This window comes from Triplophysa dalaica, chromosome 5 (assembly GCF_015846415.1).
Source record: "Triplophysa dalaica isolate WHDGS20190420 chromosome 5, ASM1584641v1, whole genome shotgun sequence".
Lineage (NCBI taxonomy): Eukaryota > Metazoa > Chordata > Actinopteri > Cypriniformes > Nemacheilidae > Triplophysa > Triplophysa dalaica.
In genome coordinates, this window is record NC_079546.1 from 832,148 (window position 1) to 846,572 (window position 14,425).

Sequence of the window (14,425 nt, forward strand, 5' to 3'; positions counted from 1 at the left end):
AAACGACAAATTCCTTATCGCTTCTTGCTCCCTGAACTTTGGATAAAAGCGTCTGCTAAATGACTAAATGTAAATGAAAAATCCTGTTCCTCTTAAACTGTCCATTCTTTAATTTCTTTGTTGTTTCTGTGCATGTAATGTAAATTTCCACTTGGCATTTGTCTTCACTTTTTTCTCTTTAAATAATTGACTGGTTAAGAAGGCACACACGTAATAAGGGCGCTGATTTGTTGCCATAGGAACTTACATGTCCTTTGGTGCCATCTGTCATCGTTCAGAAACCTCTTTGTAGTCAGCATGCTTCAGTTTCCAACTGTTGTTAATCCAGAAGCTTCCAATTAAGCCACGCTTTGCATTAACAGCCTATTTCATTTTGATACGTTGTGTTTACTAGTAACGCTTTGAGGGGAAAAGAAAGAAGACAGAATTAATTCATACACGTCATTATCTAATCCAATGTGTAAATAAACAAGAACAGACACAGGCAGGGAAACTCAACTTCAAAGGCTGAAGATGTCACTTTATTAATAAACCAGCAAGCAATAAAAGAAAAGAAAACATTGTATCGAGGCCCAATCTAGAGTTATACATTTATGACTGTGTCAGTTGAGACTGACTGCGTATGCCACATGTGAGCAAGATGTCAGTAGCCAGTGATGATGATGATGAGGTTTTTGAAGCCATTGTTGTTGACTCCACAAGTAAATACAGTCGATCAGAAAGGATGATGTGACACTGAGCATGAGAAAAGAGAGAATGATTGGAAATCTCTTGCACCTGATGGCTAAAGGGGCGGTTCATGACATCACAGAATGTTCAGAATAGCATACTACTCTCACTTTTTCTGCACAGAGTATGCATACTTATATGCACAGTATGCATGCGCATTTTCTGAATGCATAAACTTCTACTTTTGCCAAAACGTGCTCACTGTGTGAAATATTAATCCAACAATTCAGTTCAATTGATCATTTTTTATCCGGGTTCACGAATGAACGGCAAACAAAATCATGTTTCCTTATTGATTCAACATTTAAACGACCATGAGAAAAGTCATTTATTACATTTGAATGTAGGTTAAGAAACACAAAACGTCCATTCGCTTTCTGGATCATATGACGACAATGTTGTGCAATCTTGTTCTACATTTTTTCTGTATTTTGTGCATACTGTGCAAAATATAGAAAGCAGTACACTACAGCATATCTAAGCATGTAGCAATGCATTCTTTTGTGAATATGTGTACAATTTTAACTCGGTTTGTTACGAGTGCTGGTATTTTGAGTTGACCTCATGCATCTTTTATACTGTGAACCTAGTGATGTAATCACAAGATCATTTCTGCTCATATTGTAGGACTTCTGATGCAGTTTTTTGTGATATGCAAGTTTTCACTTCCTCACTGTCTCGCACTCCTTTTTGCAGATTCATAGACTTCGAACTGTAGGGGAATGATCTGGGGGTGATATTTCTTCTTTCTGTAGATGTGATGATCACACACACTTTCGGACACAGCCCACGTGTGAAAATATACATAATTGTAATCATAATACATACAGTATCTATAAACAGTAGGAAACTAAATCAGACTCCACTCATTCTTTGAGATCTTTCAGTCAGGAATCAATCAGCATTCATAGTGAGGGTCAAGTTTTGAGTACTTGAGATGTGATTGGATGACTGCATATTTGGTGCATCTGGTAGCCAATGATTTTAAGAATCCTCCTGAGAAATGCAAACGCTCAGACAAGACAATTCTGAGTTTGCCATATGGGTTTTCCAACATAGAATATAGTCTAAAATCATTTTTAATTCCGATTTGTTTCATAAATACACATTTCATAAGCGCCTTTGGGATATGGAACAGCTCTGTACAATGTGCAAACGCTACAAGCACTGTGCTCACACTTCTGATTCACTGTTTACACACAAGAAAACGCTCGTAGAAGAAACTATAGAAAGCCATGATGATGAAGAAATGCTAGGGATGGAAAGATCAACTCTCTACGATAGAAATTTCCAGCAGGTGGCGCTAAGCACAGCGGGTCGTGTGAACTAGTTGGTTCTTTGAGCGGTTTGCGGATAGTCCAGTGTTGCCTCCTCACATAATAAAGTCAAAGGTCAGGTCAGATTTTTCCATCTTTTGTTGGTACACATCATCAAACTTCTCATTCATGGACACAGTGAAAATGTCCTTCCACAGCCCAACACGACCTGAAGAGATGAAAATCAGATTTAATGTCTTAGTAAAAGTTGTGAGGTCGTCAATCTTGGTCTTAGATGTTCCTATCAAGTATTTATAGTAAATTCATGGAAAACTGAGAGTGTCAGAAACTGAAGAATTTTACTGGCATGAGGCAGAGTCAATAATGTCAAAATTGTATTTTTTGTATCATATATTTTTTGAAGCAGAAGAGTGCAAAAACAAAACAGGAATTACAAATGATGTTTTTCTGTTTAATTGTGTTAGTTAGCCTTATTTAGTTATTCTTACTTAATCAAAACAAACCAACTGCAGCTTGAGGAATATTACTTGGAATGCACAATAAAAGACATGATTTTTGAATTTGTTACTCTGCTTTGTTTCTTCAAATCTACCAGAAATAATGGTTACCACAAAGTCAATATACTGTAAAAATACAGAGTTAAAATGACCTTAGGTAATGAAAAAAACATGAAAATATGAAATCCACTCTTAAGATGCATTGATTTCAAATTTGGCACCCACACTCACCTTCCACATTTTCTCTCTTTCTCTTCCCACATCACTCTTTCTCTTTCCATGCATGATTATGTCCTATTTATCTATGACCCTACTTTATGCAGTGAGACCTTTCAGGATGAATCCATGCACTACGAAAAAATAAACAAAACAACAAAAGAAAACTAAAGATGTAATGATGACATAATCCAAAATAAACAAATTCTTTATACAAAAAATTTACATAAAAACATATATTGAATTATAAAGAACAGAACAAATAACAAGAGAAAATCGCTGTGAAATAAAGCTGTGCCATTGTGATCCAACATACATATTCACCACACGATGGCGCCATAGAAACTGACATATTAACATTCCTTTACTTGTTAAAGCAGCCTACATAGTCTAAGGCCAGGTCATAGAGGGGCACAATTCTGTCAGACAGATACACATGGATCAATTGTGTTAAAGTTCAATACTTTTGCACAGATTCCAAACGTCTGAACTTCCTTAGGAAAGACTAGGAATGCTCTTCCTCAAGAACAAATCTCAAGAACAAATCTTCAGTTTCCTGGAAGGAAAGCACACTGTGCTTCAAACTAAAAATGCCAGTGTGTTGAAGGTCATGTGAGAACAGGACATTTGTATGATCTTTTTTTTATACTAACTTTAGTCACTTTCAATGCATAAACAAAACATGCAATGAAGGCGAACAATGAATGCTTTCAGTCACTAAAATTAAGCCTGACATCTATTGTATTTCAAATCATTTCAGAAACCATGAAAAAGAATCTTACACAAGGACGCATATCTTCCTTCAAAAAGAAGATTCAGTTCTTGGCATGAACACAGCGATGAAACATGTTCTATATTGGTGGGCTATTGTGTTCTAGTGAACCGGTACTTAATGTACTCTGTTGACCAATCGGCATACAGGACCAGAACAAGAGGATTAAACCCATAACCTTGCCTATAATGTTTGAGCTTGAAGAAGGAAAGTCTTCTAGTCTTCTGTCTGATATGTTTGTGTCTTACCCCTGCAGATGGACAGAGCCTCAGAGTTACAGCACTGCTCAATGAGCTGGTTACAGCTCTCCAACATGGTCTCCATTTGAGCTTTATCATAGGAGATGCCTAGAAACCTGGCCAGCTGCTCTACCAGGTTGCCCAGATCCTTCACATAGAAACACACAAGAGGTAGAAAGGGTACACTGTCAAAAAAATCCCATACAAAAAATTTAGTTTTATGGCAGTGGGGTCGCTAGTAAAAAACTATTTTGTATTCAACTATACGTTTTTCTTGAATTTTTTTGTAAAATTAATGTTTTTTACAATAATCTGTTAAAATAACCAAACATTTCTGTAAAATTATTATTATAATTTTTTTACAGTGTAGAGAGAGACTTAGAATGAAAGTCACAATTACTAAATTATGATTGTTATCATTATTAATAATAATAAACAATCAAAATTATTTTAGTTCATAATGGGTATTATAGTTTAAATGTTTTACTTAATTTTACATTTCATTAGAGTTTTAAATAATAATTAAGGGAAACGCAGTCACAAAATAAGCAAAAGAAAATGTATTGCTCATGTTGCTCTTTCATGGTTCAGGAGTTATTTAATTAACATTGCATAGAAGAAATAAACATAGACACAAACAAACAAAATAAGGTTAAAAAACATTGTTGAGATGTCTTCTAAATTGCATTTTTTCTTAAATTTAATCTCATCGACTTCTAAGAAATGATTGAGATCTTAAAGAGACCTCACTTGTTTTATTTATTTCTTATGGGAAACCCAATAATCATACCGTTCTTCTTCTTGTTTTTATTTGAAATATTGTACATGTTTTGTGTTGTGTCATTCATGAGTCACATATATGGTAGACTCTCGACCTCTTACATCATTTTATTAACTTCATGGAGGCTATCTGTGATAACAACAGGAACAGAGTGTCATATCTATATGTTTTGCTAAAATACATTATTGGGTATGTTACTGTCACATGCTGTGTCTGTGCTTCACACTGAACTTTGAACTCTCTTAATCCCCCGTGAAGATATAGCGAACAGGTTTGTTTATGCGGACTGCACATCAGTCTCCCCGATCTTACGCATACATTTAAACCCCCTTAAAATAGCTTTAGGAGTATGGCTAGTCTGTTCTCTCAGAGAATGTGTATGTACTGTTCTACAGTTTACTATTTGGAGCGGGACAGAGCACATGCTGGTCAGTACGTGTACACATGTACTGTACCTTGTACATGTCCTCATATTTCAAAAAGAGAACATTGGAGTCCATGCGATGTTCCCAGAACTCTTGCACATGTTCAAACCAGGAGCCGTATCCCACTACAGACCAGAGAGAGAGAGAGAGAGAGAAAACACATGGTCTCTTCATTCACAGTTCCTCTTAGATCTCACACACTTTGCTTTTCAGCAAAACTGTTTACGACTTCTTATGAAGCTCATGTGACTGTGGTTGGCTCACTTACGCTTGTCATTCATGAATCTCCGGCAGAACTCCTGAAACGTCCCCCTGTAGCTCATGGTTCTCAAAGAGCGATGAAACTGATAATAAGACACCACCAGATCTTTAGGGTTCCTGGCCATATATATCACCTGCAGACAACACATGGAAATATCTGCGTGAAGGACTGTCACACACTAAGGGCAAAGCATACATTAGTAAAAATGGACAGAGGATCTCTAACAGTGGAAACTTTTTCGCAGCAAGGCCCCCCAAATAAAGACTTACTGTATGATCTTTAACTTAAGAGTTTTATTTAAACCAAAGACATATTCAATCACACAATGCTGGAACATCAATTATTTTGGTTGGTGGCATTTATTTTCTGATGATTGATTGCACCAAATATATGATACTTTTTTATATTTAATAAAATGCCACAAAAACTGTGCCCCGCCTGAACCCATCTTGGGACCCTCACAAAGGACAACTGGTTTATGATGCATTTCAGATGTGACAACTGACCTTGCCCTCTCCATTGTGCATTGCTGACGGTAGAAAACGGTACGGCAGGTGACTTTTGATCAGACGTGGGGATGTGAGTTCCTGTGAAACAAATTGATATAACAGTTGAACAAAGAGATTTCGGGGATAAATATATGCCATAGTCATGCTGAAGATTGCTGCTTCGGTGATGGTTGTGTATGAGAGAGAGTGAGTGAGAGAGAGAGAGAGAGAGAGAGAGAGGGAGTTTACCTGGATAATCTCCAGTCCCGGCTGTGGATATTCCAACACGGGAAGTTGCTCATCGATATTCATTAGCCCGATCTCATCTGGGTCCGCACCCTGGCTCACCAGATACACCACCTCCTGTAACAAACTCGTACCTGTGTGCATGAGAGGTAGAAAGAATGTTTTGTGTTTATTATTCATTGTCAAAAGACTTTGACTTGAAGTGGCATATAGGAGAATGTCGCAGTCCAAGAAAATCTTTCATCAAATCTACAAACTAATTCGCCGTTACACATTATTTCTAAGAGCACACACAACATAAACAGAGTTGGTTTAAATATGACTAACATTCGTGAAATGACAGTCGAGCATTTAAACCCTTTACAAATGTGTTTATTCAGAAACACGAAAAATTTCCTTTAGAGTTTAGTTTAGGATATTCAGCTGAACCCATATGTTTGTGCTATATGAAGAGTCAACATATTACATACAGACCTTGACACTTTCATGAAAACTTGATGTGCGTTTTAACAAGTCCTTAAGGGATTTGACAGCCCACTATACAACAGCAGAGTGTCGGTCTGTAGAATGGAAATCGCGTGGTTTATTGTGAGTCTGACATGTGAAGCTAAACACAAGTACATCACTCTGGTTCAGATTATATCATATGGTGGTCTCGATACAGAGTATTTTTTAAATTAGAGCGGAGAATTCTGAACTCTTAAATTCTCAGAAACAACACAAGCATGTGTTAAATCACAGGAGCTCTCTCTAACAAACCCGTAGATGTTTGACGCAAACTTGTGGTCGGAGAAAGCAAGAACATGTTTCATTTGCAGCTTTATGGGAGATTTTTGAGGACAAAGTCAATCTGTTCCGGCACTCGCAAACACACCAGCAGTGTCACATGACCTGAGATGTGAAAACTTTAAATGTCAACAACACAAAATATTTATTTCATACATAACTGGGCAACATCGCAAATTATAAGAAGCCCATACACAGACAGACATTGTCTGGATTCACAATTATTAACCAGGCAGAAATCTAATCTGCAGAACCAGCTGACAGTAAAATGTGTGATTTGATTGGCCTGTCATCCATCACTGGGTGCCGTAGGGAGACTCAGCAACACATCTTTCTACACAAGGCCAAGTGATGTCTGCTATGTTAGTTCTCTCTACCAACTGGTACCTGTTACATAAGGTAAATCTGTACTGTGTAATGCTAAACATCCCATAATAGTAGTTGCGATGGAGACCATTGGCATTTCTATTTTCTTTCCAGCAAATATAGAAGCAAAGCAGCAGGAGATAAGATGTCTGGGTGCAACTGCACTTCCTGTCTAATTTACAGCTTGCTTTATGATGCTAGACAAAACATGTTTGGGTATCTTGTAGTCCAAATGATGTTTAAAATCGTTCTTTTGCATTTCAACTGCCTATTACATAAGTGAATGTAAACAAGCATGCATGGGGGAGACCCACCCGTCCTCACACAGGGCATCGCGCAGAGCCTCTGCAGTGGGCCTGCATTTGAGTGGCACGCGTGGGCATGCCAAACGGTTCACCTTGCTGTTTATATTTCATGCCAAGCAAACACACCCAGCTCTAATTGACCATTCTCTGAATTATCATTCCTAACCAACAGAAGATCATGCAAATATCTCTAAAATAAGTAATGTTTCTATACATGTTTGTTTCACAATGTTTAAAAATGTCTTCGTTGATACAGACAGCGTTAACAATGTCATCCCCATTATTGATGAGTCGTGCATGTGATTTTATCTTTAAAGTCTTAAAGGAGGCTTATTATTGTGAGTCGTCACAATTATGCAAACCACCCCGGCTACCTACACCATCGACGGAGGATGCTGGAGACTCGTGCGCATTCATAATGAACGCTACGTCGACGCGTGCTTTTTAATACCTGACTTGGGATAAGTAACGATCCATATGTCGCTACTTCTCAATGAAAAGTTGGCGATCTCGTCCATCTTGCCCCTGCAGAAAGGAGGGAGGCGAACTCCATGATATTCGAAGTATTTGCTCTCGTATTCTATCGGGGTGCTCGGCGTGTCCACCTCGCTTTCCGCCATCCCTTCAAACGATCAGCGAACGACAAGCTTCGAGGAATCGATTCGTAAATATTTGGGTTGAAGAGGACGCATTTGATATCCACCAGCTCCTGTGTGTTTGGTAAAGACGTGCTTTGCGTGTGCCGTGACCTACAGCCAATCAGGTGGAGGAGAGATGATGTAATGGGATGCTCAGCATCAGCACCAGCGGTCGGGGCGGTTCCTCCAGCCGGCCAAATTGCTACGACAGACAGTGTTAAATAACAATCTACAATCTGGAGAACCATAACAATACAAACCGACACTGTTGTTTTACAATAACAGAGGCAATAGACAAACTAATTTGTTTCAATTAAAGTATTTTTGGAAGAGTTTTGTCATATACCGCAAAATGAGGGAGAGAGGTTCTGAATGTTTTATTTGTAATAAAATGTACCCGGGGGGGGGGGTCGTGAGTGGTTGTTATAATCTCAGTGTAGAAAAGCATTTATTCGTTTAAATGTATTTATTCTGTTATGTATCCTTCATGAAACATAGACGTAAAAGCACTCCACACTAAACGCTTCATCACAACGCATTTTGATTGGTCCATCCGCAACAGCGTTGAGAAATGTAACAAGAGACACGTGTCAATGAACCTACATGAATGTCACGGATGCAATTTAATATATATTAATAACTATAATTAACTTTATAAAGAATACTTGAGCCTAACATCGAAAACAATAAAGATAAAAAATGATCAATATTATTTACATAATTACATTGCGTGAGGACGACTTCTACCATGAAGCCCCGCCCATTTATAGACTGGAAAGCCAACTTCCTTCATTCTCTCTCCTGCTATTTCTAATGGGCTGCGGCAAGTTGCTTATTGGTCGAATACTCTCATACGCAATAACCAAATAAAGAAAGTCACTAAAAACACAGTAAATAAAACATCATAACTCAAATGGGAGGATTTACAGAACGCACGAAGTCCATGCAAACCGACTTGCAATAACGCCAACGAGAAGCTGAGGTTTCAAGCACGCTTTTCTGCAGACATGTTTGATTTAAAGGAAGGCTGGAATCTCTCTTTCGCCGGATGTGGATTTTTGGGGATCTATCACATCGGTGTTGCGAGCTGTCTTCTCGAGCAAGCCCCCTATCTCGTGCGCGGAGCCACCAAGATCTACGGAGCCTCCGCCGGCGCGCTCACCGCTTCCGTGCTCGCCACCGAGGGTTGTTTAGGTATGAGACTCACCACAAGGGTGTGTTTTTAAAACCAGTCTTGTTTTAACACAATATTCTTTGGTATTTAATTGTTTGAGATTTTTGCTTGCTGTCTGGTAAAATAAATCGAGTAACAATTATAAATTATTATAGTCAGTTTTAAATAATGTATGTTGGCAGCCATAAGGTTCATTAAGAAGAAATAAGAAAAACAAATGTAAATGAGATCTCTTTGATTTCTCAATTGTTTCTCGTGGACAGTAATGAGATCAAATGAGTCTCAGTAAAAATCTTAAAGCCAAGCTGTTTTCTCCCTTGCAATGACAACTCATTTCACTGTGAACCCAAATGTTTCACATCAAATACTGTAATGTTTTTTGTTCTGAACGATGCCTTCAATTAATTTCATTTAAGGATCAAGATGCATAAAAGTTAAGTATGAGAAACCTCTGAGCAATAAAATGTTTGGGTGTGCACTCCATGAGCTATTGCCATTGGACATGACCAAGAGTCCAGAAGGTCTGTGTGTGTAAAGTTGCATACTAAAATATGTGGTTGGTCAAGTTGTGCCGGCGTCCTTGATTTGTATTGTAGATTTATTGCATACGTTGACTTACTTTGTTAGACGAGAGAAACGCGTGAAAGAAAATGAGGAAGGTCAATGACCCTCAAACCCTTCATGAAACTCAAAGGTGAAAACATTCTTTCACTTTCATATTATATAGAAACTACGCGTGACAAAGACTGATTCAGACAGTAATCAACCTTCGGTTGGAGGCTCAGAGGTTCATAGGGAGTCAAAATGAAACGATGATAATGAGTTAATGATATGTTTATGTATTTTCCCTTTTCTGTTCCTAATGTAGAGAAATGTTGTGAAGATGTCATTGATGTCGCCAAGGAGGCAAGAAAACGCAACCTGGGCCCCTTGCACCCGACATTCAACCTAATGAAGGTGTTACGTGGAGGGCTCCAACGGAACCTGCCGTCTGACGCGCACACGCTGGCCTCGGGTCGACTGTGCGTGTCACTCACACAGGTCACGGACGGACAGAATGTCCTGGTCTCGGACTTCAGCTCCAAAGATGAACTCATCCAGGTGAATGGGGCTTGTTACCGACTAAGGAGTTTGATGGTCCATCAACATGCCAACGAGGCAAAACCTGTGTGGAGACTTTTATATTCCTTAATCTAAATTGAAGATGGTTTAAAAGGATCATAATATGACATCATTTCTACCTTTCTTGATAGATGCTCATAAAAATGATGTATGTCGGAGATGTTGAAGAATCATGATTCATGGAAGGCAATTGTCAGATTAACCTCTCGTCTTGTGTCTCTCCCTTTATTCACAGGCTCTCATTTGTAGCTGTTTTATTCCAATATACTGCGGTTTGATCCCTCCTGCCTTCCGTGGCGTGGTAAGTTTTAAAGGTCCAAAAGTCAAATTGAGCAAATTTAGGAGGTGACACGAGGCTACAATGCTGGATTTAGTTCACTTGGAAGAATCAGGACATTGCTTCACAGAATTCAGTCACTAGGGCACACTGAACAAACCCTGCCAACAAACGATATTGTTCTCAAGAATTTACTTCATCTGATTGCCTTGTGACCTCTATATCTGTGTGTTTCAGCCAAATGCTGTTGAAGGGCTATGAGTTGTTACTGTAAAATACATTTCTGGACTTTACTCAGATAATACACATGATACTTTACCCAAACACATACTGGATAATAATCCTGACTTGCAACAAATAACTAAAGCTAGTGTGTATTAAGTTTAAGAGGACTAAAGAATGCTAAATCCTGAATGAAGTCGATTTAAGAAATAAAGGCTATTGTGTCAGTTTGGTGGTCCGATCATCTCACCACGTCAGTGCCAACGAGTGTTGACCTACAGAATCAGGTCACCCAAAACTCAGTGGTGCATGACCCACCATCTAGGCCCCCCCAGTGATTCTGATATTTTTCTGTTTCTCCTCAGCGTTATGTCGATGGGGGTATCAGTGACAATCTGCCCCAATCTGAGCTAAAGAACACCATTACCATTTCTCCCTTCTCTGGAGAGAGCGATATCTGTCCGAAAGACAGCTCCACCAGCTTCCACGAGCTGCGTTTTACAAACACCAGCATCCAGGTCAACCTCGACAACATGTACCGACTCAGCAAAGCCTTGTTCCCTCCAGAGCCAAAAGTAGGTGTGACCAAACACACACTTATCAGATGATACACGCACTCACGTGCCCGAGTGTTGCAGTGCAGTTACATAAGATCTAGGTTTAATCTGCCTTGGGAAAAACGTGTCGGTCAATGCCACTGACTGATCAAAGATCTGAAGACCTAGTTTTTTGCATATTTTGAATCTTCCTTATGTGGATTTTCAGCTTTAGCTTCATGAATCTATAGTTAAACCAACTAGCACAGATTTAAAAACATGATCAATTTAGTCCTTCTCATGTCTCTATGTGAGGTCATTTTATATGTTTTGTTTATTGTGTTTTTTACACCGTGCATGTGTTTGGCAGGTGTTGGCTGAGATGTGTCAGAGTGGGTATAAAGACGCCCTCCGATTCCTCCAGGAAAACAGTGAGCATCCTCTTTCTCTAATTTGGTGTTTACTAATCAATCATGCCGAATACTGTGCCGCAGTGATGTAACGGTGACATCCCCTTTTAGATCTGCTACAGGTAGCGTGTCCCACTGCAGACATGGCTCTCATTGAGACCACGTCCACCTGCTGCAGCCCGGGCCGACAAAATCCAGTCGTCATGGAAACCACAAAAGAGTGGGTGCTGCGGAGACTCCGTCTCTTGCGAAAGCACCACTGGTGGTTGGACGAACAGCTCGTCGACAACCTGCCCGCACCCATTAAGAAAGGTGGGGAGAATCGATTTGAAACAAGCTGACAATCGTTAGAAATCAATCGATGAAAAAGAACAAATAAAATCATCTTGGTGATGTCATCATCTTTAGTTACATGTTTCCACAGTGTTTTGCGAGGCCTGCAGGGAAAAAAACGGCCTGTTGGCGCAGGTCACTGGCTCTCTGCCACTACGTGTTGCTTCATACATGTTAATGCCATACACGCTTCCGGTGCAGTCAGCTTACTCTGTAGCCCAGAGGTCAGTGTATACGCTTATATAATATTTAGCTTAAATTCTGTTTCATACAGATCTGTACTAAAGACTTGTGGTCTGGTTCTTCTAGTTAATGGAAATAGACACGATTCATTAATTCTGCACATGCATATTGTTTTATGGTAACATATAGCCTTACTTAAACGTAATGCATTGGTACGTTGGCACTTTCTAAAGTTGTTGTTTGTATTTGTATTATAAGATTTTTAGAGTGGATCCCAGAGGTGCCTGCAGATGTGCGCTGGTTTGCTGAGGTGGCAGGAGGTGTTTACAGACAAGCTTGGAAAGGTACAGCGTTGGAGACGAGCAGGTGAGACAAGCAAAAGAGTTTAGACTAAAACTTCATTGATCTTGTTTAAACTCAGAGTTATAAAGCATAAGCTATTGCTTATAAAAGATTCAGGTCCTTAATGATTGGTTAGACTTACTTTCTAATGTACACTCTAAAGAGAGGATCACATATGAATCCTTTCGGTGAGTGTATATGTTGAGGCATGTTAAAGTATTTATCTAAAAAACGTATAACTATATAATTTTGTTATATGATCTGTTATTTGTGTGTTCCAGTTGTGAATATGCTGTTAGCTTGCATCTCATTTGTTTTTTTGTTTTATTTGTTGTGTAGCAGCGCCCCCTTGAGAAGATGTGTCAGTGAACCACCAATGGTAGACTTTCAGAAACCAGTCATATACCAGAACGGACGTCTACCCTTTTCTGCCAGCAACGTCGATGGTTACAGCTGGACTTTCACAAAAGTCATCGGTCAACCTTCTTCTGTTTGCCCACCCAAAAGTCCTGATACCTCGTGCCCCTCCCACATGCCACCGAGCTTTTTCGTTGGCTCACGGGACAATGATGAGTCCCAAACGGACCAATGAATGAGCTCCTCACCTCAGTAAACTGTATACAGAGCTGGATATTTGTCAGACATCATGACCTGGTCATGTCACGCTGCACATTTTGCCATCAAACGATATGAGTTCTGGAATCTAGAGCATATGATGAGTTTGGTTCCAAAATGAGATTTTTAAAAATCACGTTTTTTATTATGTTATCATGTTTTATTGTGTTAGTTAGCCGTATTTTTTTAGTAATTATGTCTAAAGTCAAAACAAACCAACTGCAGTTTGATTGATATTAATTGGAATTCACAATAAAAAAACATGATTTTTAAAAAGAACCAAACTCTTCATAGATTGTAGAAGGACATGCACTTCACTAATTTTCCCCTGATATCATTATATAGGAATATAATATAATATAATATAATCATATATTATTATCCAGATACGTTATTTTCTCTATTCAGAAGAACCAAAGATGTGTTTTTATTTCTCTGTTAAAACTGCTTTGAGCAAAGTATGAGTGTATGAGCAGCACATTTACTGTATATAACTGATTTATAAATCTATAATACAATGTAATGTAAGTCGCTTTGGATAAAAGCATCTGCCAAATGCATAAATGTAAATGTTATAATATTATTTCAATCTGTGCCTTGTCTGCAGAAGTGAATTACAGACTGATAGAAGTTTACATTAAAATTGGTGCTATAATGTTTGTAAGACCTCTGTTCTTGAATTACCATTGAATGTGTCTTATGTGTATGTCACACATGTACAATAAAGATGAAGAATGTGAGTCTCGCTTTTGATTTATGCACAGCAGTTTCTGTGTTTTAAGAGTCATCCTCAAAACAAAGACAAAAGTCATAACCTACTGAAAAAATGACTCTTGTATATTCTGTCTGGAATACAAAATGAAGGAAATGCACATAATCTAAAGACTCTTTTACAATAAATGCAGTATGTTGATGCATTAAGATATAATATTACATTCTCAAGTTTCAAAAAGACATTTTAAATACAAAATGTAAACATTTAATGTTAAAAACAGCTGACACAAATGAAGCGTGTTTCTCCCTAAACTCTTTGTAAATCGCTTTGGATAAAAGCGTCTGCTAAATGACTAAATGTAAGCCACGCCCACTTACCCACGGTGGTCATCGTCACGTCGCAATACTCGTTGTTGACTACAAGGAAAGAAAAGTAAAACGTAAATCAGATAGAAGAGGACTTTAAAATG

At 38.6% G+C, this 14,425-nt stretch overlaps 2 protein-coding genes across 3 annotated transcripts; one reads left to right on the forward strand and one right to left on the reverse strand.

The window, feature by feature from the left end:
- Window positions 1-1,039: 1,039 nt before the first annotated feature.
- On the reverse strand, window positions 1,040-8,138 carry sult4a1 (sulfotransferase family 4A, member 1). Its single transcript, XM_056747505.1, has 7 exons — window positions 7,841-8,138; window positions 5,936-6,066; window positions 5,705-5,785; window positions 5,205-5,331; window positions 4,967-5,061; window positions 3,740-3,878; window positions 1,040-2,214 (listed from the first exon to the last, which is right to left on the reverse strand). Exons 1-7 carry the CDS (start codon window positions 8,007-8,009, stop codon window positions 2,102-2,104), a joined length of 855 nt encoding a protein of 284 aa, XP_056603483.1. The 5' UTR covers window positions 8,010-8,138; the 3' UTR covers window positions 1,040-2,101.
- Window positions 8,139-8,853: 715 nt separating this feature from the next.
- On the forward strand, window positions 8,854-13,981 carry pnpla3 (patatin-like phospholipase domain containing 3). Of its 2 annotated transcripts, none has more exons than XM_056748385.1 (9): window positions 8,854-9,221; window positions 10,070-10,302; window positions 10,559-10,624; window positions 11,188-11,397; window positions 11,729-11,789; window positions 11,880-12,080; window positions 12,193-12,325; window positions 12,543-12,650; window positions 12,966-13,981. In XM_056748385.1, exons 1-9 carry the CDS (start codon window positions 9,035-9,037, stop codon window positions 13,216-13,218), a joined length of 1,452 nt encoding a protein of 483 aa, XP_056604363.1. In that variant the 5' UTR covers window positions 8,854-9,034; the 3' UTR covers window positions 13,219-13,981. The 2 variants fall into 2 exon arrangements, with proteins under 2 accessions (XP_056604363.1, XP_056604364.1); XM_056748386.1 differs by having other exon boundaries at window positions 12,969-13,981.
- The last annotated feature ends 444 nt before the right edge of the window (window positions 13,982-14,425 follow it).